General features: G+C 42.0%; 1 protein-coding gene across 5 annotated transcripts in view; it reads right to left on the bottom strand.

Moving 5' to 3' along the window:
- Positions 1-25,085, bottom strand: part of WDR7 (WD repeat domain 7) — a 154,731-nt gene that overhangs the window by 79,156 nt on the left and 50,490 nt on the right. For all 5 annotated transcript variants that reach the window (XR_009961145.1, XM_062599366.1, XM_062599367.1 and 2 more), the window contains one exon: positions 277-498. Coding sequence is in view for 4 of the 5 variants with exons in the window: in XM_062599366.1 (XP_062455350.1) it covers positions 277-498 (222 nt within the window). In the remaining variant the exon portion in view is untranslated. The remainder of the gene's footprint in view (positions 1-276; positions 499-25,085) is intronic.

Raw genomic sequence — 25,085 nt, 5'->3', positions numbered from 1 at the left:
AAGTGTAACTGGAAAGAGAATAAATTATGTCAGTAGGAAGTGCTCGACTATGACAGTAAAAATTTTAATGGTTCTCTTCCAGAGGCAGATGCCTCCCGCTCAACTGTACCACTGCAAACCTCACTATCTAGTCCCAAACTCAATTCTGCTCTGCTAGCTGTATCAGCACTAATTTCTTGGTAATTTATTATGCTGTTGCTTATCTGTATGTTCAGAACTTCTTCTCTTGATCTAACAAAAAAACCCACGAAGGATAACAGTATGCAGGATACTTACACGTATGCCTTGCCAAGGAATAATTTGATCCACCGCTAGTTAAACCAAATCCCTCGGGAATCTGACTAGAACTGCGTGGCCGAGTCAAAAGTTTTGGAGGTTCAATTTCAGCTCCAAATTCTGCTCCAATCACTCCAAGCAAAACAATGGCGGTAGCTTGCTTCCTTCTCTCTTCGTACGACGTGGATATTTTTTTCATTTGTGGGAGACCAGATAGACAACCTAAAACGAAAAATTACAAACATGAAGAAAATCCAAAGTAGGGTTGTTTATTAACACTCCAAACAAAATTGTCCTTTCTGGAGAAGAGAGAAGCAGCGGACTCCATTTAACTTAGGACGCATCTTAAGCGCTGTGCACTGCCCTCACCAGGATTTTCAGCTGCTTGATCGGACTCCACTCTACTTCTCTGAACCCCCAATGCATGACCAAAGTCTAACATCACCCATGGTAATGTTCATCTTCAGGGACACCCACCTATCAAAATCTCTCAAGGCGTCCCAAGGAAAAAAAAATAGAAAACTGTTTTAACTTCACAGAGTTTTATTTCTTCATTTGGAAGAAAACCATGGAATTCTGTATTTATTTAATCAATGTTTTCTGAATTTTGGTTTATTGTTTGCTTCTTGTTGATTTTAAATCTGAATAACAAGTTAAGCCAAAGAAGTATTCAGTTACTTCTTTTACAAGATGAAGATTTTAAATAACATATTTGTATTACTTAAGAGCACACTTTTGTTTTAGTGATTGTCATCATATTCCGATTTTTATCAATTTTAACATCAACAGTATATGCTATTAAACTGAATTAGTATTTTTGAACACTATTATGTTATGTACAGTATTTTAACAAACATTTTAAAAAATATTGGAAAAATCTCACTGCATTACAAGTGTTAAATAAAACTCTTAGTTTTAAATCATTAGTGAAATTGAGAATCCCTGGGCTCTATTAGACTAAATAGGTGGCGCTTTTTTGGAGTACAGAGACAAAATCTCGGAAAAAATTTACTGGAATGAAAATAAGGTATTCATTTACTCTGACATCTACTGTTCCCTTTTATTTATAACACTAATTCACAGTACGCTAGCAAATGCTCTGCCATATATTCTACAAAAATAATGAAGTCTTAATCCTCCTTACAGCACTCTGCTGCTAAACCTTTGCTGAGAAGTTAGAAGACGCCACCGGCAGCAAACGAGACGCTCAGCAGGGCTGCGGACGAACGGCTCGGCCGGGCCATGCGCCCGGCCCGCCGCACGACGCAGCACGAGGCGGTGCCCGCGGCGTCTCAGCACACGCGGCAGAGCCACCCCGGCGCAGGGCGGGAGCCCTGGCAGCGACATGCCAGCCAAAGGGGACGAAAGGCCCTAAAAGCTTAGCAATGGCAGGAGGGGGAAAAAAGAGAGAAATCGATAGCAACTGCGGGATGAAAACGGACCGAAACGGACAAAGCGAAATTCCGGAGTCGTACCTGCTCGGCAGTCACCTACCAGCGCCTCCCCCGGCGCGGGGGCTCCCGCGTGCCCCGGCGGCGATGGGCAGCCCGGCGTGACGCCTCCCATCGAGGCGAGCTGGCGCAAACTCCCCACCCAAGGTGGCCCTGTACCGTTCAGCTCGGCTGAGCGCGGCCCCGCTTGCGGCGGTGGCTGCGGAGCGGGCGCGCGTGGAGCCCGGCGCTCAGCCCGGCACAGAGCCCACCGCGCGGCCCAACGCAGAGCCCACTGTGCAGCCCACCGCGCAGCCCAGCACAGAGCCTGGTGCAGAGCCCACCGCGTGGCCCAGCGCGCAGCCCAGGGCAGAGCCCACTGCGCGGCCCGGCACAGAGCCTGGTGCAGAGCCCAGCACAGAGCCCAGCACAGAGCCCACTGTGCAGCCCAGCACACAGCCCGGCGCAGAGCCCACCGCACAGCCTGAGCAGAGCCTGGTGCAGAGCCCACCACGTGGCCCAGCGCGCAGCCCAGGGCAGAGCCCACTGCGCGGCCCGGCACAGAGCCCAGCACAGAGCACAGCACACAGCCCGGCGCAGAGCCCACCGCACAGCCTGAGCAGAGCCTGGTGCAGAGCCCACCGCGCAGCCTGATGCAGAGCCCGGCGTAGAGCCTGGTGCAGAGCCCACCGCGCAGCCCAGTGCGCAGCCCAGGGCAGAGCCCACTGCGCGGCCCGGCACAGAGCCTGGTGCAGAGCCCACCGCACAGCCTGAGCAGAGCCTGGTGCAGAGCCCACCGTGCAGCCCGGTGCAGAGCCCACCGCAGAGCCCGGCGCAGAGCCTGGTGCAGAGCCCACCGCGCAGCCCAGCACAGAGCCTGGTGCAGAGCCCACCGCACAGCCCGGCGCAGAGCCTGGTGCAGAGCCCGGTGCAGAGCCCACCACACAGGCCGGCACAGAGCCCGGTGCAGAGCCCACCGCACAGCCCGGCGCAGAGCCTGGTGCAGAGCCCACCGCACAGCCCGGCGCAGAGCCCACCGCACAGTCTGGCGCAGAGCCCGGCGCAGGGCCCACCGCGCAGCCTGATGCAGAGCCCGGTGCAGAGCCCACCGCGCAGCCCGGTGCAGAGCCTGGCGCAGAGCCCGGCACAGAGCCCACCGCACAGTCTGGCGCAGAGCCCGGCGCAGGGCCCACCGCACAGCCTGAGCAGAGCCTGGTGCAGAGCCCACCGCGCAGCCCGGCGCAGAGCCCGGTGCAGAGCCCACCGCGCAGCCCAGTGCGCAGCCCAGGGCAGAGCCCACTGCGCGGCCCGGCACAGAGCCTGGTGCAGAGCCCACCGCACAGCCTGAGCAGAGCCTGGTGCAGAGCCCACCGTGCAGCCCGGTGCAGAGCCCACCGCACAGCCCGGCGCAGAGCCCACCGCACAGTCTGGCGCAGAGCCCGGCGCAGGGCCCACCGCGCAGCCCGGTGCAGAGCCCGGTGCAGAGCCTGGCGCAGAGCCCGGCACAGAGCCCGGCACAGAGCCCACCGCACAGTCTGGCGCAGAGCCCGGCGCAGGGCCCACCGCACAGCCTGATGCAGAGCCCGGTGCAGGGCCCACCGTGCAGTCCGGCGCAGAGCCCGGCGCAGAGCCCACCGCTCAGCCTGGTGCAGAGCCCGGTGCAGAGCCCACCGCGCAGCCCGGCACAGAGCCTGGTGCAGAGCCCACCGCACAGCCCGGCACAGAGCCCGGTGCAGGGCCCACCGCGCAGCCCGGTGCAGAGCCCGGTGCAGGGCCCACCGCGCAGCCCGGTGCAGAGCCCGGTGCAGGGCCCACCGCGCAGTCCGGCGCAGAGCCCGGTGCAGGGCCCACCGCGCAGCCCGGTGCAGAGCCCGGTGCAGGGCCCACCGCGCAGTCCGGCGCAGAGCCCGGTGCAGGGCCCACCGCGCAGTCCGGCGCAGAGCCCACCGCGCAGAGCCCAGCACCCCGCGAGCGCCCGAGCAGCTGCCCTGCACCGCCGAACCAGCCCGCTCCCTGCGGCAGGGCAGCGGTCGCTACCTGCGGAAACAACCCTCCGAACTATCTAAATATTTTTGCCTCCGCTTTCTTTGAATTCCTAGTGGAAATGCACAATTAATCCCAGTGATTTCCTACAAATAAACTGACAGCCATATGGGAGACTCTAAAATGAAATAGTGTCTACGAAAGCAGTCCTTTCTACGGTTTCATTTGTCTCACGAAGATCTGGTATTTTCTCACCGCGACGTGCCTCCGTTTAATCATGCTAAAGGGTGACACAGAGATCCATTTTCTTGACAGGACGGTTGATCACCCTATCACAGCAAGAAAATTAATAACTTCAAATAGCTCTGTGTGGAAAACAGGAGCTGCTCTGGCGAAAGGACAAAAACCTTCCACGTTTTCAGCTGTAAAAATACCGTACTTCCTTCATACTGCACAGCAACAGAGAAACCTGTCATTTCCATGTATTTACTTAGCTGGTTTTTTTGAGAAAACAAGCATATTACAATGTTTCAAAATATAAGATTAGTTGAAAATGGAACATAAACAACTGCATGGAGGAAACAGCTTTAAAGATTCCACAAAGTGACGAAGCATATTTCTACACCATTTCAAATAGAGGTAAAATATTCCAGAAGTTTAAATTGTTTAAAAGGCTGTCAGATATTGATTACTTCATTTAAAAAGCAGTCAGAGAGTGCAGCCACGAGGTCAGGATAAATTTAACAGTTTGAAGCACTTTACTAAATAACACTAAAGATCATGTTAATTGGCTTTGCACAGTTCTTGGGTAAAATTAATTTTATCCTAGCTTACAATAAAAGGATTAAAAGACAAATTAAGTTCTTTAGGTTTAACTGGAATAGGAATCGATGGATTTGAATTAAGGCTGAAGGCGGTTTTATGAGAGATGGACTACTACCAGATACTTTATATCTGCTATTAGGCACATATTGATGGTACTCTGTTATTGTATTAGGTATTAAAATCCTACAGAAGTAGGTGCTAGACCAAGTTATTACTATCCTAACACACCACCAGAACACCCGTAGCCGCCGCCGTAGCTTCGACCACAGGAGGGCTGCCTCCCGGCGGCGGCGGCGGCCACCAGAAAGCCTCCCAGATGCTCCTTCGCACCGCTCGAGCTTCGGAGAGCCACTGCCTCTGAGTGCCACGGACCACAACGGATGACAACTAACTACAAAGCGGTAATTACGTCAAATAATTTAAATGTAAAAGTAACCACTGAGGTTTAATCACAACATCTAGGGTGTCTAAAATCCTTTAAAGTGAAAAACCTTGAAAAGATCTTGCTACAGCTCCATTTCCACGCGCATGTGTGTGTACGTACACACACACACACACACGGGTGAAAAACTACAACTTTCACCTCAGTGGGCAGAAATACAAGGACCGAAATCATTATCATTTGCCCAAGGCCAGAAACGTACTTTGCATCAAACTAGGAAGAGAATCCAGACCTTGCATCCGAATCTGGTACTTTGAGGATGCAAAGAAAACCAGAGCACGCAAGGCCTCCTGATTTTCGTCACCGTTCAAGTTTCACAGCACTGAAGGTAGCAGTTCAGAGTCAGGAGTCACTAAAGCACCGAAGCTTTTCCTTCCTGCTCGCTGGGTGCCTATCCCCACATTTCTTTTGTTATTTGTAACAGGGGAGGAGGTTGCAAGCGAGTGTGTGTGGGGGGAGAAATGACAACAATTTCTCTCCATCTATTTTTTTTTCCCCAGTACTGCTGAAAAAGTATAGTTAGCCAAAGTCAGAGAGTCCTTGCATCAGATGCCAGAGACAAACACATCCTGTGCTAACGTATACGTGCTAAAGGCAGCTGCTCCGTTATTAGCAACAACCACGGCAACTGTTCCAATTTGAGACTCTAAGAGTTTCTTTGCAAACACGGAACATTATAAAAGAAGGTGTAATAGTTTTGAGAGGGAAATGTGAATTTGTTTATACTCAGGTGGGCACAAAATAAATTACACAGTTGCATGATATTTTCCTGTCAGTAACTTTAAATATTTTTAAAATAATTGTTTCTTTAAGTAACACCATTTTCTTAAAGAAATTTAAATAATGTTCTCCTAGTGACCCAAAAAGGATACTGCAAAAAATTTAAGCATGCATCATATGCGTGAAAATGTATCATATGTGTTAAAATGCATAATATATACGAACAAAGGATATTTTTCTTCAGCTTTAACTGTTTAGGATTCTTAAAATACAAAGCTACCCTACATCTTTTTCCTATATTTTTTTTTGTTTATCATAGACAGAAAAATAATTTTAACAATTTCAGTGCTTCTGGAAGCTTACAAAACAGTAATAGCTACAATAAAATCAGACCTGAGAAATATTATAAAGAAATAATAACAAACCGATAATGTAAAAAATGTAGAAGACCGAGAAAATAATCTATGTTATCTAACCTTATGAAAACTGTTGTTACTCATTACTAGATTCACATTATTGAAAATGTTTTGAGTGTTTGCAAGATTAACTATTCCTATATACAGGGCTCCCTCCACTGGCTACGCAGGGATAAGTCTTCCACAAAGCCACCATATTAATGTCTGCAAAGCATGAAGGGTTATTTTGAAATGGAAAAAATTACAAATGTGCCTTAGGACCCCTACCGGTCCAAAAAGACCCTGGCTGGACAGGAGTGCACGCGTGTGTAACACTGCAAGGTGATCTGATGCAGCTAATACGACTGAGTTCTTTAAAGTTTACTCTTACACATTACTAAGAGAAAAAAAATTGACTACATAGCATCTCCCTGAAGCTTGGGTTAGTTTGCATTAAATACAATTGCTGTGACAGTTAATTTTCTAAACCCATCTTCCTCCCAAATCCACCCTGCTGCTCATTCACACACACACACAAAAAAAAAGGGGGGAGGGGGAGGAAGTGATTTTTGCATCACCAGGCAGTCTATTTAGCAAACCGATTTTTAAGTATTAGGCCCTAGTGCTAAGAGCGAATAAGTGCAATAAACATGACACAGTTTGGTCCAAGAAGAGGAAAAAGCAGCTGCACCTAGGGCTACCTCTCGCTTGGCTGAGCCCCTGCCGCTGCGCCGGCGGGACGGCCGCCGCCGCCGCCTCCCCAGGCGCTCCACCCGCCCCCGGCCAAGGCAGGACGCTTCCACTGCGCCTGTCCCCATCTCCTCCTTCCCTAGATGGGCCCAAAATGCTTGCACAAAAAAGATAACGCTCCATAATACAGAAAGGCCTCTCCTGATGAAACACCGTACACCAGAAAAAAACGCGAAAGGGCAGTCGGCCGGGCGGAACACAGCCTCCTGTGCTGCCACGAGCACGACAGCGCTAAAGCTAGCTTACCGAGATTTAAATCATGCACCCGTTCCTCTACCACTTAAAAGAAAAAGACAAATATATAAAAGTTTTTCACTTGGACCAATTTATTTATTTTTTCAGTCTTTTGTTCATTGAGGGGTAAAAACAAATCTGCAAAGATGGAAAATCCATGCACTGCAGAAGCAGCGATCTTTATCTCTTCTAATCTGGAGCAATTGCAGTTTTTAATGTATTTAAGAGATTTACGTAACCGTAAGAGAAAATGGAGAATCACACACGTGATGTGCTCCAATATTTTGAAAAACTAATTCTCTTCATCTCTTCTGTATTTTAAAAATTGAGTTTCGAGCTTGACTGCCATCGTGACAGTCAATATACAATTCAGCTCAGTGCAACACAGAAACATGGCAATTCCACGGCAAGTCAGAGAGACTATTTGCGACTGCTGTCTCTGAAACCCAGCAGTTATTTTCCACCCTCATTAAGCATTTTTAGCATTTTCATTCTGCTGCTTTCATAGTACTTCCAAATCGGGCTGACCTAGGAAGTATACATGAGATGTAGAAGTGAACATGATTTCATTAATGGGTAACTTATTTTGTAATCAGTCTTTTTATCATTCTAATAATTGGGACATAACTATGAAAGATTTAAAAAAGATACTCTGCAGCATTATTTATATAGCATTGAAATGCATGCTGTTTGAATTAAATTTGCTCAAAAAAAATAAGTGACGAGACAGGGAAGGGGTCTGTGCAAGAATAAACCAGTAAATTTTGTGAAAATTTCCTGTACATTTCTATTATTCTCAGTGATAAGGTATGCCCATTTTAAAGAGAGATGGGTACATATTTAGATAGCAAAAGAGCACGTGACAACAGCCCTTGAACATAAATTCAGGAAAGGACAAGTGAAACTATCGCTCTGGAATCAAAACAAAAGCCTCCACTCCCACCCCCCCTCCAGGCCCTGCTCCCTAGCAGCATGCTTTTCTGATTTATTTAATAATAGTTGCCTTGTTATATTCTTGTGTTCTCAGGAAAGTATTTGAAATAATGGAGCATTGCTGCTACTGTAAAAATTGGAAGTCTTTAAACTTTATTTTTTTAATAAAAGGAAATGCTTCATAGGTCATCTATGATGGATTAGTTTAATAATTTAATATCAGTATGTCGAAATAGCTTGCATTATGAAAAGCAGGACATTTTCTGCCTTGCTTTTTAATAGTCTATTCCCTCTGCGATGCCAGTAATATGGTTTTAGGCAGGTAGTCAGTGGCAGCAACTTACAGACAGAGGAAAGCATTAAAAATTGTCATGGTGAATAACAACATTATATCATTACAGAATAATATTTTTAGAAGAGACTTTTTCAGTCACCGAAATACTTCCAAAAATTGAACAGAAAATTCATCTTCATTAAATCTTTCATTTAAGAGCTTAAAATTGAATTCTGACCCCATCCACCAAGTCTGATCAGATAGCAAGACATCAGAACCCACATGTAAATCACTAGAGTTTATCCATATGGTGTGTTACAAAATACACATTACTGAAAAACTGCATGGTATTTGCTAATTAAAAAAGATAGTATTCAAGAGAAAATCTGTCAGCAATCTGTTAGCCTATAATCAAAGAGCAGCTATGCGCAGTCTTAAGGGTTAAGGCGCTGATTTTCTTCTGCATAGGTGGTGCTATTCTAAGCCAATAGTGTGCTTAAACCCACACCAATGAAATCAATACTGCACTGCTCTACTCAAGGTGAGACCAAATAAACCTGTCGGAAGCGCTGAGAAATAGGCTTTGCAGTACACTTTGAGTGCTAAGTGCCTTTCAGTCCAGAGACCTGTCATTAAATAATCATTAGCCATCATTCATTCTTCCTAAAAAGCTTAATGTCTGAATTTGTTTGGCATCCACTAAGCATTAGTGCAGACTACCGTGTGCTCATTAGCACTTAGGGATGGTTATGCCACTCTAACAACGTACGGCCCTGTTACAGCGCACCTGGAAACCGCTCGGCTTCGCTGCGAACACTGCGCGTGCACAGCCTCCGGGCTGCCACGGCCGCTAAGCCCGTTTCCCCCAGAAAGCATCCCCTACCAAATTTGAAAGTGAGCATTTGAACTTCTTTATTTTACCTTGTAAGCAAGGAAAAGAATAATTCATAGTACAGTTTATGGGTATTTACTCACATACTTAGGATTTCCCAAAAATGTTTCATAACTCAGTTGGAAATGCCGAATAGTATTGTCTAAATCAGTGCTTCAACTACTCCGATTAAAGCTAGTGATAGATGATATTCTAATAATTACTTCCTAGAGCCATAGATTTTTATAAGATCTCACTGCAGCTTTTTTTTTTTGCTGTAGGAAACACTGACTTGAATGCCACCTGTTCCTTTATAACGAGGCGACATTAAAACCAGTAACAAACTAATTCCACCTACATAACTGCAAACACTGAAGTTGCTGTTATCAGCCACCTTCTGTTCCCAATAAAGTAATGTAACAGAGAAAAAACATTTAATAGTTATTGAATACCCAACAGCAAGTAAAGCAGAAGTAAGTTTCATTTTGGGTATATACAGGCATACGTTAATCTATCTTTCCCTAGCATTAAGCTTTCCTTTTCTCACCAGAGCCCTGAGAGCTGTGTGCTGAAAACACCCTACTCCCTTTCAAAATGAAACGTACAGATCAGCTCTACTCTTCCGTGTGCACGTAATTCCACCAAGAGGCTTGATTAAGCACTCATCATCTTCAAATAAATACTGTAAGCCAAATGGGTTTCAACAAAATTAAATTATAACCTGGAAGTAAATTTTATCAAAGCAGTATCTGATTATTTCGTAATACATATATAAATCATAGTAAAACATAGGTTATAGAAGTATTAATTGTACTGCAACCTTGCAGTTTCAATTTTCATATGCAGTTTTGTGCTATAATTTCCAAAAATTTGTACTTTTCAACACCGTCTATATAATAAACATTTAAAATAATTTTATGACTCATTCATATATTTTCAAAATTTTGTTCATAATCATTTTAATGTTATTACTAAGAAGGAGAGTTTTGATGTATTAAGTCAGAGCTTTAAACAAAAGCACAAAGTATATTTAATAAAAACATGAACTATTCTCCTCCATCTGAGCAGCAGAGAACCCATTTTGTCTCAGGCTATTTTTCACTGCTCTTAACTCCCCAAGAAGAATCTCCAGCCTCATCCATTCCACGTTCCTGCACGTTCGATACAGTGAAAGAGTCTGTTGGAAAAGGAATGTTACAGCAGAGAAGAAAATTCTAGTAAACTGCAGTCCATTATAAGCAGCGTGGTTCCACCCTGTACTTACTAGAGGTAGGAAAGCCCATTTCCTACAGGAAACCAGTAAGCTTACGAAAATTACACAGTAATGTCTGTTTAACAGCTTTATGATAACTCTGAGTATTTAAATAACTCTACCATTAAATTATACACAATCACCATTCCATCATGCATACCAAATATTACAAAACAGGGAGAGATCATATCATTAATATTCATATTAGGAGCAATTAGTTTGCACATATCTAAAAAAGTCAGAAAAAAAAGTAAATGAGATTTTCCCCCCCCCAAAAAAAGCTTTTAATAAGTGACTTTTAAGAATCAATTAAAAAAAAAAAAAAATCATTCTCATGTTTCTGATGTCTCTAGATATAAGTGAAACTTTGATAAAGCCTCTACAAATCTAGACTTAACATTCTGAAGCACGATCACAATTTTACTGAAGGGAACACAAGAATAATGAACTTTTTAAAACACAGTAATTTTGAGACTGAATTGCAACTTTTCCTGATGCCCTATGAAAAGATATTGTTCCCATCAGAAATCAATAAAGTAGACAAGATTAGATAGTTATGATTTGCCCAGAAATTAATGAGGTATAGAGCAATATCAGAATCTATGCCCTGTATCTTTTATATATTAAAATTTGACTTTCACATGAACAAAAGTTTAAAAATTTACATTAAGAAAACCTGTATTATTCCGACACATCCATCATATATATCATGTCTGACAATTTAAAGTAATTTGCTTTTAAAATATTTCTGATTTTAATTGATTAAAAGACATTCCTCCTGCCTAAAGATATTATTTAATTTGAAGTGATTCAAATTACATCTTTGAGATCATTCTGTTACAAGAAAAAAATCTCTCTCAAATATTTACGTGCAGGCACGTCTATGGTGTTTTGAATCACTGTTACCACTGGGAAGGGTGGGGGGAAAAATTCAACAGCAAAGGCACCAAAGCTGCCCTTAATGAGCTATGACAGAAGAATGACATGTAGTTCTGAGCCTCTCCTCTGCAAAACAAGAACGTTTATATAAATATATACAAATCCAGGGGAAAAGGAAAGCAATCAGCAGCGTAGCAGAGAAAAATGACTTAGACCTAGTATTGCATTTCATTAGGAATTTTTTCCCAGTATAACACAATCAAAGCATTTAGGGACGCATTTTTCAGCATCCTTTCAGAAACTTAATCTACGATATTCACCTGTTACGATGAAGTAGGTGAACATATTTCAGCTCTTGCCCTGCACCCTATGGATAGAATGGAATTCCCCTGACTACTATGAAACAATTATTTTACTACCTATATGTTGCTTGTTTGGCAATATATTGTCTTCTTTAATATTCACACGAATTTTATTCAAACTATGGCAGACTACTTTCAATTGGATCATTTTAATCAAACAGCACAACCAACACTACATACTTCTCATTTTCTCGTTTATTATTATCCTTTTTTCATTTTTTGTCACAGTCCGAAACAGTAAAAGTCAACCCCTCGGGCAGGTGCTCGCGCACGTGCCGGGAGCGGAGACGCCGCGGAGGGAGCGCAAGCGTGGCCGGCGCGGGCGGCTGCCGGGCGGGAAGGGCCCGCAAGGCCCCGCGGGTGCGCGAGCGGGGCCCCCGCCGCCCCGTGCCCAGCCCCAGCGCGCCCCGGTCTTCAGCAACAGCGCCGGTGCTCAATGCAGGACACACTCTGTTTGCCTTTCAGTCAATTAAGCTTTAAGCTGTCAGCAAACAAGGCTTAAGTTAATTTTGAATCACCACAAATCAAGTTGAAGGTTGCGAAAGGGCGCGCTCACATGCCCGCATGAAAAAAGGCAGTTTAATTGCCTCTGAATAGCGATTATGTGCTGCAATTGGCCTATTGAATCTTAGATGATCTATTTATTTATCAAAGTGCAGAGACTGGTAAAAGGATGAGAAGTATGAACTCTAATCTTTTACTATATTGCATAAGTAGATGAAATCAAATTTTTTGGTATTAAAAAGTGCTCTTGAAACTATAATCTTTTCTAAAAGTTCAATATGGTTTACACTATATTTTATTTTTCAGTTATAGCTATCCAAAGTATAGCTACCTGAAATGTGAAAACAAGTAATTTCCAACATTAAAAGATATGGCTATTTATACATATTTTAAACTTATGTCAGGCTTTTCATGCATGATATAGATAACTTCTGCTTTAAATTACTACTTTGAAAACTTATCTGACTATGTAGAAGGACAGAGAAATATGCTGTTAAACACTATAAAAGCCAAGTGTTACAAAATACATGCTACAAGAAATTGCTATTAATTTTGTATCAGATGTCTTTATGGAAAAGTTTTGTTTAGATGAAAAGATCAGACAGCACCAACAGTAATAGTTTTTCATAGCTCTAAAAATCCTTTCAGCAAGCCACTTACAAAAGCTTCAACATCGATTAAGAAAATAGTATTTTTAAAATGTAGAAATATATCTAATTTTAAGAAGAATATTCTCTTTAACTTTGCTGCAATTAATCATAGGCTTAAAGTACAGAATTAATCACGTTTATGAAAAGGGCCCTAATTTTTCCTTAACACAGTACATATATTTGTATCGACTAGAAAAGGCTAGTATTCATAAAAATAAAATAATACAATTTCTCTTTATGTAATTAAGCCAAGCAGCTGCAATTCTTCATTTGTAAAACGATGCAAGATGCTGACTAGGTGTTCTCTTTCCTTCAAATTGCTACTTATAGAGCATGAGAGCTTGGGGGAATTCACATCATGTATTTTATATACATGAAGGACAATTCAGGATTCTAACTTTCTAAAATACTGGAAAGAGGAAGGGAAAAAAATTTAGAACACCTAAGTCAGAAGCTTAGAGTCCTATAGCGGCAACCAAGTCCCTCGGTACTTTTTGTTTATCATTTTAAATGTCAGCCTGGTAACTTTTACAGCTTTGGGTTTTTTTATTGCACCTATCACCCTCTGGGAAGATTTGCAGTCTGAAATTGCTATAGACCTACAGCTCCCTCATCCACTTAAGAATGACCCTCAAAGTTATGTTCTTCCTACCATCAGATCCTGTAAAACACGCACAGAGAGGGCAGTTTGCAAACAAGAGAAGAGCCATGCATAGCTAAAAAACACTTTTGAAAACATTGTAGAGAAGTAGTGAGAAAGAGCTGGAAAAAAGTAAAACTACACGAGCTTTTGAAAAATTGACTTACGGTACTTGGAAAGCTAGCATGTAAGGAAATGACATGGTCAAGACAACATCTCTCCTTTCATCTCTGCATTTAACCAAGATTTTGTTGTAACAAAATGTTGTAACCCATTGCAGAACAGAACGTATTGGTGAGCCAAAGCTATCTTCGCAGGGGCTCTCCTGTTGGGAGCTGACTAGGAAAACGTCACTGATGACGACCCTCTGAGCTCTGCCTTTCAGCCAGTTCTCAATCCACCTCACTGTCCGCTTGTCTAACCCACACCTGCTGAGCTTATCTAGGAGGATGTCAGGGGAGACAGTGTCGAAAGCCTTACTGAAGTCAAGGTACACAACGTCCACCGCTCTCCCTTCATCTACCCAGCCAGTCATTCCATCGTAGAAGGTATCAGATCGGTTAAGCAGGAATGCTGAGGCTCGGGGAGAAGGAACTAGAAGGGGAGAGGACAGGATGGCCAGGCAAGAAGGGGAAGGAGGCATAAAAGAATCACTTGCTGGGGCACCTTCAGACAAGCAAAATTCAACAAGGAAAACTTCTCCTTTGGAAAACAGGATAAGTGAAGGAATGGGTGCTTTCCTTCCTACCCAGGAAGGACTGGAGCTGAAAGACCCAGCACTCCTTCCTACTACAAGCAGCCACAGCAATGATGGGGGAGGAAGGGGAAGCAGAGGACCTCACACTGCAGCTCCCTCAGGAGGGCCACGTCAAAAGAGGGCACTCAGGAATAGGTTTCCACAAGTAGAACACACAGCTGCCCTAGATCTTCCATAGCTGCAGCATGGATAGCCAGAGAAGTGAAGCCAGGACAGCCTTACAGGCAACTTGCCTGTCTCCTGCTATTACGACCATCTCCAACTTCCTCTGAGCAGTGCAACTCCTTCTACAGCAAATGGAGTGAAACAAGGATGAAGATGAAGACAGAGGCCAGGAGAATCTCCTGGTGAGAGAACAAGAGCTCCATTCTGATTACACTTCGATTCACAGGAGAAAGATGGGTGTTCAGGTGAGTGAGATGCAACAGCTACTCACTATGTCCAGGTCACTTTTACAAGTCTTTCTCCTCCTCTGTCCTAAGGATATCACATGTATGGGAGTAAACAGATGAGGAAAAAATGTGTGATCCACATACAGGAGCAAAAAAAAAAAAAAAAAAAAAAAAAATGGACCATAATGTCACCCCTCTCCCTGCCTCCCTTCCCCAGGCTACAGACTCCCAGGCTTTCAGATTGGATGGCTAAAGGATGCTCTTAACAGTAGCAAGGGAACAAAGAATCCTATTTACAAAAGAGAGAGAGAAAAACAGCCCACTATAGAAGCATATTAGGAATCAAACAAGTCACTACATGTGCTGATTCTCAGCTAATACAAGGTAAATCAAGTATTTTATATCCTAAATTTGGAGGAAAAGCAGCTAATAATCCCTTAGACAAAAACAGCTGATATCTGGGCATTTAGATTCCACCTGACACATGACTGTGTTCTTTGCCAAGCTAGTAACTGCTTCTTTTAGGGTCAAAAAAAAAAAAAAAAAAACCACCTTATCAACACATCAGGAATAATGAAGATATTAAGAGACATAACAGAGGTATTACAGAGGATTTAGGGACATAAGATTCTTTCCTGGATTACTGGAATGGGATTTCACTAGAGTACACAGGCTGCAAAGAGGAAGAGGAGTTCCGGGAGGTTTTACACTTAGAGGAGATACATATCCAAAGAAGTCAGTGGGCTCAGCTCAGGACAGGTGTTAGGACACGTAAGCCTCCTAGAATTTGTTTCCACTTTGGCAGCACTGACGACACAGCCAGGGTCTGCTCTGAAACGTTCTCAGTGTGACAACATTAACTCAGCGATAGACTGCAGGATAAGACCTGTCTCCAGGCAGGCCAAAGGACTTTCAGAGCGTGCAATGACTGCACAAGGAGGGCACAGAGTTCCAGATACGCACGGAGAAGTGGCATGTGCCTCTGACACAGGTGGAACGGGCCTGGTAACAGGGTGGGATGAGCCATGCAATGCCTCCTTCTTCACTGCTCAGAGCAGTCCCTAAGGGACAGACAGACTTCGGTATTGTTTAACCCTAAGTTAAAAGAGCTGTTCTGTATTCAAACATTAGACACTATATTTAGTTATTTTTACAAAATCCATGTAGTTAAAAATGAAATTGCAGCTTGATATTCAAAGCCTTATCCAGTATGTGTTATTTTTAACTAGTGAGTCCAAAACTTTTTAAAATACATATATATATATACAGCCCCCCCCACATATGCGCGCACACACACACACACACACGTATGTGCATACGTAGGGGCGTGTGTGTGTGTGTTTGTGTGTGTGTTTCAGGTCTTTGCTTTACATCACTGCTTCAAAAATTAATATATCCTCAGGGCAACAGTATTTAGATACCTAAATAATCAACAAGCAAAATTCTGAACTTTTATTACTGCTGATGATGCAGAACAATGCTTAAATTCATATTCTTCAATGGATTTACAGAACTGCAGATAGAAAACAGCTTGCTTGTTGTTGCATAAAACCGTAGCCAGGGATTTTAGACCACAGATACAAACGCTCAGTGAAGTTCAGACAAAGACCTTCCAAGACCAAAGGAAACCTTTAAAAAATTGTACATTATATATTTAATGATGTATTGGTCATCAGGCAATTGATTTGTGTAATAACCCGCACAAGCTTCTGGGAAAGTGGTAATTTCCACAAAGAAATTCCTAGAGTAGAGAGGTAAGGCTTATCCCAATTATTGCTACATTCATAAGAACATTCTTCCACTGACGAATGGATAATTTGCACAAGTAAATACTGCTAGAAGTAATGGATACTATGCATGTTAACAGTAAAAACAGCTTCTTAAACCATGTGGTCCATGACTAAAGCTTACCTATCACAAGATGTAAACCTTGCCAGCACTGTAATATTTAGCAATCCCATTTAAACTTACTGTGGCAGACTAAGAAAAATCTGAGCAGTATTTGCAACTGTTCTTTACTATTCAAACTTCTGAAAATGCTGTACTTTAGGAGGAGTTGTATGCCATAGCTGCAGCTGAAAGCCGTCAAATATCAGGAAGCGAGCAGTTGTAGGAGGGAGTGCATTTACCTAGCTCAAACCTATCTTATCAAAAGGCCTCCAGATCTGCTGCACTCTGCTGCTGTTCCAGTGCATGCTTTAAATGACTTCTCTGGTAGCTATGTCTTCAAGGTATCACATATGAAGTAAAACTTCTATATAAAATAGTAAAATACCAAGACTTTCTGCGCCTTTGAAGACATTCTTCAGTGTAAGACAAACAGTTAAGGTAACATGGAAATTAATTCAGGCAAAACAACAGCTTAAGATAAGCTGACTAAGAATTATGCCAACATTGATGACCTTACCATTTCCTAAATACATCACCCAACAGTTTACCCACTGGATTATTGGCTTAAAATCACACTAAGCTCAAAAATATTATTCCAGGAAGAAAATCCTCCTTTTTTGGGCGGGCAGGAATGGAAGTGGAAGTCTTCCATCCCTCCCCTCTTCAGAGTATAAATCCCTGCGAAGTCTCCTGGAAGAAAGGAGCAGTCTAAGCCTAGCTCCCATGGACAGGAATCTCTAATATTCAACCCATTAATTTTCAGCATGATATCTGTATCAAGAAGGAAAGGACAGAAATAGTGTCTACACATTCTAGCACCTCTTGAGATGATCCAAACCAGCCCTAAGGAATGTTCTTAGCACCAAGGCAGTGAGAGGATGGTGCTGGGGGATACTACTGCTGTTACCTCTGCCATCAACATTATGATTCCATTTTCAGGACTCTCAGTGTTGTCTCTCATGCAAAACTCTCTAAAATAAGACTGAAAAGATATTAAGTAATTTTCCAGAAGTGCATACTTTAAAAATATAGCATGTTTTCCAAAAACATAATAATCTTCAACTGTTTCATAACTGGCAGACATCTCTACTTTAACTGTGTAATCTTTTCATGCAATTTACTTTAATAGTGCTATGCTGTTATAACATCTCTCTCATACTTGGAATTCAAAAGGTAACACTTGTATATTCGTAGACACTAAACAGATCATTAAATTAATACAGCAAATCTTGTTTCCACTTCAGACCTGAAGAGGGTGAGGTGTACTCAAATTTGACTTTTTCAGCTGTATTAGTTGGAACAAGTAAGATTTATCTCTGGTGCTTTACAACACGTAGATGCTGTAAAGAGAAATCTTGCCAGTTGACATGGCATTACTGCATGGGCCTTTAATACACAGCGGAGATCTGTCATATCTGTAAAAATCACCACCTATCAGATAGAGGGAATTAGAAACTGATTGTTTCATTCACCATTTAGGTAACTGGTCACTTTGAAAGTCCTCTTTCACTTTCCCCTCCCAACCTAGTTTTGATGATCTGACAACCATTTCCATGGAAACCACAGCAAAAAGGAGCAGCCTTCAAGTTGAAGAATTTGAGATTTTGAAAGATTCAGCTGTGGCTGATGGCAGTGACACAACTGCCCTCGCTTATAGGGGAGGGGGGGGGAAGCTCATTCACAGTATTTCAAAAAGAAGTAATTTGTGTTATGCATGAAGAACTATGACTCTTCAACTTCCATTCTCCTTAGTGCTTATATTCAGATTTTGTTACTGGATACCATGCATTAGCAGAAACAAACCACCATCTCATCATCTTCAAATGTACAAGGACCAACTGAGGCAGAAGCAGAAAGGAGAGTAGCAGTGGAGCAATGCCGCTTTACTTCGTGCTTATTCTGCACCTAACCTGGTTTGCTGTAGCAAAGAGGAAATCTTGTCCTACCTGTTTAATGAATCACTATTAAACTTAAGTGCCCTCCTGATCATAGATCTACTTGATAAACCTTTTGGAAAAAGATTCTTCCTATGGGTATTTCTGAAAACATTGTAGCTGGATTTCATGCTTTCAAAAGGCAATGTGAAACATGCAAAAATCAACATTATTAGCTCTCTTTAAGCCTTTCCTTACTCATAGTCCATAGGTTACATTAAATCAGGACTGCCATTAAGTCTATTATTTTAAAAATTAAATACTTTGTTGCATAAAAATGAAAATTTTTACCTGTACAGATAGGGAGTGTATCTACATATATAAATATTCTTATTGTACAAGAAGGTGGCACATAATGATTGCTTGCAAAGAACAATTATTGAATAAGCATATTAAAAATTAGACTGTTCTATAATATTATTCCCAGTCTATTATTACATGTTGAAACTTTTAAGGTTGAGTTAATTTATATATTTTTAGGCCGTTAAAAATTTTAAACCAGCAAAACCTACAGAATTCTAAATAAAGAAATGTAATTGTTTGAAGAATCAAAAATACGTATAATTAATTCCAGATTTCAATTGAGTATTTATTTTACTGTTCCTTCAGATGTTTTATTAGTAAGGTCAACTAAAAATATTCTTTTAAAATCAAGTATGAGAAGAAGACTTACTATATCGTCTATTTTTTCTTTCTCATAGATAAATTCTACCTTCTACCTAAGTCTTGCACAAAGCAGTCTATCTTATTATATACAGCTTTATTGTTTTAAATTGATACTTTGCAAAGATGACTTGTATATATGAAGAAATGGCACTGGTATACATGTTTTCAAACTTAGATTTTCAAGACTACTTTGAATGAAAATCTGTGGTTTCAGTTCCTTCTCTCTCACTATTTACTGATTCATACAACAAAGCCTTCACAACGGTTGCTGAGTAGTAACTAGCAGGGACAGGCAAACAAATGCTATTCAAACGCAGCCAAAAGGACAGGATTTTATTGAATCAAAATTTAACAAGATAACCCATAATGGCAACAGAGTACTGCTAGCAGCTGAAATAGGAAGAAGGTATTTACTCAGCCGTTTACTCAGTTCACTGACACTGGCCTCCCACCCTCCCTTTTATTTTTATTTATACATATAAAAATTTAAACCTATATCCACATCTCTATATTGCAAAGTTGTCAGTGCCTTCCCTAGTCGAGGCTTAAGCACATGCCTCCAACGCAGACTAAACCAGGCAGCAGCCGCAGCGAGAAGCCGCTTGCCGCGTGCCGTGGTGCGACGAGGCCGAGCGCCCTGGGGACAGGCTGGTGCTGCAGGGACAGCAGCGGAGCCACAGGAGCACGCAGAAGCCAGGGACAACTTCCCTTCGCTTTCCCGAACGCTGTCTTTGCTGACAGTCAGGCTGCCTGACCCACGCAGCGTGCTGAGCGTAGCTCCAAACTGAACGAGGCTGGGCAAAATACAGCAGAGCAAAGAGACGTTATACTCATGACTGGGAAAGAGGTGCAAGTGCCAGCAAAAGCAAAGGAAGGGCCGGAGACACACAGACAGCATTTGTGCACGGCACTGAGGTTAAGGCTTTAGCCTGCAGAAGTTTCACTGCATGCATTACCAGGGACGTGGCTGAGAGAGCCCAGCACAGGCCTGGAGCAGACATGAGACTTTGTTGTTCCTAGAGAAGTTAACAGAGCAGTTTCTCTTAAGTTGGCAATTTATATGAAAACTTCAAAGCTTTCTCTGGAGCTTTCATCTCACATTAATCAGCACATAGTAACATAGGACATGGTAAGAACGTGTTATCCTAATGAGACTCAGCTGATGGGATCTCTGAAACGGCAGGGCAGCCTGGCTGAAAGACGGAGCCAGTACCAGACTTCCTGAACGACAATGCAGGACACCTACCTGCCGGCACACACAGAGCATCCACTTACCAGCACTGGAGACAGCAAGCATGAACAGTTACACGAAGGAGAGGAAGAAAGGGAAAAAAGGTTGAGGCTAACATGTATGTCAGGAAAATCCAATCCATTACTCCAATTTCTAAGGCCAGTTGCCTAGTAAGTAGGTGACAGTCTACCAAAGTCCTTCCCCCCATGTCACCACTACTGAAAAGTAAACTGAGAATCAATTTGGCACAGATCTCCACAATAAAAGTATACTACAACACGCACCCTTCTTTCACAAAGTGGGGAGGAAAAAATGAAACAGAAGATAAGCTCTTTTTATCAATGTACGAACCCTAATGAAACCAGTCATCTTACGACTCTTATGACTGCAAAACACAATTACAACACATTGGCCAGCCAAGAGAGACACAGGCATGATTTCCTTTTTTTGTTCTGGTCAAATTCCCACTTAGAAAAATTGTGTTTTGCATATTTTCATTTGCATATTAAAGTCGATGATACTAATTTGTTTGGGATATCAAACTGTTTTGTTTCTTATATAACCACACCATCAACTAATTAACATTTGTTAGCAAATCTGGTATTTGACATTTTGCTACAAGACTAGCCAAAAAAAAAAAAAAAAAAAAAAAAAAACACAGACAAAACTACTTGTACTTACCAATGAATCTACTTTAACTGAACCAAAATTCTAAAATAACCACCAGAACTGCTGAGAAATACTTCAGCACATAACATTTTGCATAGCAGTAGACATGACAAGAGTAGGGGACACAACTGAATTCCTGACCCCAGAACTTAAGCACGAACTTAAAAACCACACCACACTTGCGGATACACACGGTTTGCATGTCATTACTTCATGGGCTGTATTTGGAAAACTGTTTTGCATCCTATTTTTTAAATCTTTCTAAAATAACTTGCCACCTGCACATTGGTTACACAAAATGAATTTTATTTTTTTCTGAAACAAACCTTTTAACTTGTGTGTTTTTGTAGGATCAATTTAATCAAACCCTGAGAGAAACTAGTGATCTCAGTTTATTCCCACAGCCTTTTCCACCGGGCTTGGATTTCGAGGCCCCCAGCAGTGCTGAGGAACCGACACCACCCAGAACGCTGCAGCGCGCGCTGCCAGCTGGGAACATCCCACCCCTTCTGCCGGGAATGGCAGCAGCCATCAAAACCTTATCTTTGCCTGCAAGCAGCTCAGGTACGCAGAGGACCGATTAACAGAGCAGAACGAATATTCAGGCTGGGAACGGTGGTCCGCAAATTCAACGTCTACCCTGAGGAAAAGCTTTTGAGTAGGAAGCTGTTTTCTAAGGTAGCTATTCCAAGTCTCCAGATTTACCTTTGCAAGGGCTAAGGAACAGCAGCAGTTCATCACCCTCTAACCCAGGGTAGACTCCACTCAGAATAACCTCGTCCACACCAGCAAATACACAACAGTATTTTTACATATAAAGCAAAACATTATCACAGCTTAATACTAGGCTGAAAAGATTATTGATTTTAGTCCCACAAGTTAACTTGCTAGAAAAAAATAAAATACTATAGCATTAAATTTAGTTTAAGACTATACAGAATAGATTCTTCTGCTCTGTCCATGATTTATTTATTTATTTATTTTTTAACAAGCCAAGGTCTGTCCCTTTCAAGGAACTACTCTGCATATTTTACTACTGATGAAATATCGAGGCATAATGTTCAGCTTTACGCACCATAAATGAACAAATTTTATAGCTCTACTACTGTGTTTGACACACTACTACAGTACAGAGAACTGTGTTGGTATATCTACTTACCTACTGTGAAAAGCCGCTAAGACTAGCGCTTAAACCAAACCAAGCTTTGATTTGCAGGAGGCTCATCCAAAATTCCCTGAATTTCACAGCCACCAAACCAGGACATATACCAAAATTAATTCTGTAGACTGACAGGAAGACCACAGCCTAATGGTAACATAGTGTAGCATAAAATGCTCCCATGCCTACACCTACAGGAAAAACATTTGATATCTCATCATCTTTCAAAATAAGGCAGATCCCAAAGAAAAGGAAATAACTGGGGGTTAAGTGACTTAACATACATTTTTTTTTAATTTGGTTCCTTATCTCAATACTCAAAGAAAACTCTGCATAGGTTTAAGCATTTTCTCAACTGTATACTTTCAAACTTCATTACATTAGTATTAGAATCAAAAAAGTGAAATTAAAAAGTATGTGAAAATCAGAAAGCATTGGTTGCAGTGGTAACTGAAAAATGAAACGTAAGTAGAATACAAAGAAAACGGGGAATGAAGAATCTCAATAATATTTTTAAAAAAATGCATTTAAAAAAATGATTTGTCTCTTTTGAACCACGCTTCTACATGTGAGGAAATTATTCTCAATAATAATTTAGAAAGATTCTTACAATCAATAGAAAAATCTTTAAATGAGTTGAAGAAAGTACCACAGTGAAATGTTTCTGCCTAACGTCACTGAAAAAAGATTAGTGAGAAAAAAAATAAAAACAAAAACTATGACCAAGACAAATGTTTTTCTAAGAAAAATAGAAAAAGCTTTTCCCAAGTTAATAATATTGGTCAGAGTGACTACAGAACAAAGGAACCGCACAAAGTTGGAAGAGGACATCTGTCACCAAAACCAGACAAAAGATCTTCAGCCCAAGAACCGCAGCTCGATTTGCACAAAGTACTGACACAAAGCACACACAATGATGCCAGCATCCCACCTGCACACGCAAAGATATAAGTACTCATACCAGCTAGTTACATTATGTGAAGCTTATATTTTAAAGCTGTGCATCATCAAGTAAATACAAATCTCAGAAGGTATACAAAATGAAAAATGAAAAGTGAAATTCCCAAGTAAATATTTACAGGTGATCGCATGTTAAAGACTGCTTTTCAAGCTACACTAAAGAAATCATTTTTAACTGATTCTTTCTTCAGAGCTACAAATATGGCTTTCACATAGTACACCTCACTGAAAAACACGATTGATAAGGCAACTACTTTTTTAAAGTTAGTTGTTTTTGTGATAAGCCTTGGCATCTGTATTAAAAATGGTGGCATCTATATTAAAAATGGTGTAAATAAATACACAGAGAAAGGACGATAAACAATTAATTTTTAACGGCTACGTTAAAACGCCTGTGCTTTAAACACGACAGCTCTTTCAAGGCTGTTAGGCTGAGCACAGCAGAGCGCTCTCGTCGCGCCGGGGCCGCGCAGCCCCTCGGCCCGCACGCCGGCGGCGAGCGACGGCCCCGAGCAGCGCCGACCCGCGAGCCGCCAGCCGCCGAAGCCCGAGGAGCGCGGCTCCGCACCCGGGTCCCCTTTCCGTCGCCCTTTCCGACGCGCGAGCTCGCTGAGTGGCGAACGCAACAGCTGCGGAGCAAAGCGAAGCCGGCACACATGCCCACGGGCGCTACTGGCTTTTCAGGCCCATAGCTTAGAAGCTGAGGAAGAACTGATGCTGCCTTCCACAGAGGACAAAAACACTCAAGAAAACAGCAATCAGTTTCCGCCGCTTGTAAAAATCTACATATGCTATAGTATGTTAAACAAATCTCAATTTTGTCATTTTTATTTCAATTTGTTAGCTTGTTATTTTTTTCTAAATCTAGTCATTTTTAAAAGCGTCACCTATTTCTAAATCAGTATAAATATTATAGCTGAACACAAACTGATGGACTGCTTTGAATTTGGCCCCTTAACAAGCCTTGCTCAATTCCTTAGGCAGCTGCCAGGAACAGGCTGATGACAGAATACGCCTGGCAAGCGCGCTTCAGCATCCGAACTGCTCAAAACAGAGTTCTCTGGAGCTGCTACGCTGCACACTTTCATATTAACTAGAAAAGCATCCCCCAAACCCCAAACCAACTAGTTTTCTTGAATTAGTACTTAACGAATACTCGCAGCACTCTCCCCGCACCGACATACGCCATTCAGACAGATGTCAAGCCCATAACCCTCTTACGGAGAGCAGATCTCTTTATAGAGTTTATTGGGTGACATCTGCTTGAATGACAGATGCCCACATCTTTCCAAAGACAGGCAGCTTCGCTGAAAAACCAACCGATCCTCAGTTTTTCATGAAGAACGCTTCCTTAAAAAGCAACAGAATTATTCTACCTAAAATTTCAGGCTTCCTTACAGACACTTAATGATAAATTTTAAAAACCTAGATTGAACCTAGATTCTAGGTTAATTTGATATATAATTATCTATTAATTAGACACATTTGTCAAAGTGCTCTGGAATGCTAGTTAGTGCACATGAAAACTCCATTAAAAATTAACTTTTACTTGTTAAACAGCCTGAATCCCTGAATTAACATTCCATTCTTAATCGTAACAGAACGGATCAGGTGACAGAGAAGAGACAGCCTGTACTTTTCTTAATTAGCATCTGAAAGAGATGAAGTTTGCTTTAACCGACAAAACCTCACTTTTCTGGAGTTTTCCATAATAGTCTGTATGATATAGTAGTTGGTTTTCTAATGAGTAACTAAATACAAATTAAAAGTGTCTTTGATCTCTCCATGACAGACTCTGGAGATACAAAAATGTATGTGACAGGGTTCGTAGAAGGTTCTCAGGTTTGGTCTAACCTACTTAAATGAAACCCAGCAGGAACTCTGTCCAGAGATTGACTCTTTTGGCACCCGTATTGTGCTAAACAGTGGGTCACTGCCTTGTTTGCTGGGGATGGCAGATGGCTGCATTTGTTGTGTACTTCCACTCCTCACCAAATTTTCAGGGGA

Source organism: Rhea pennata, chromosome Z, assembly GCF_028389875.1.
Source record: "Rhea pennata isolate bPtePen1 chromosome Z, bPtePen1.pri, whole genome shotgun sequence".
In the NCBI taxonomy this organism is placed as follows: domain Eukaryota; kingdom Metazoa; phylum Chordata; class Aves; order Rheiformes; family Rheidae; genus Rhea; species Rhea pennata.
Note: the sequence above shows the minus strand (reverse complement) of the source record. Positions and strands in the feature narration are given on the sequence as shown.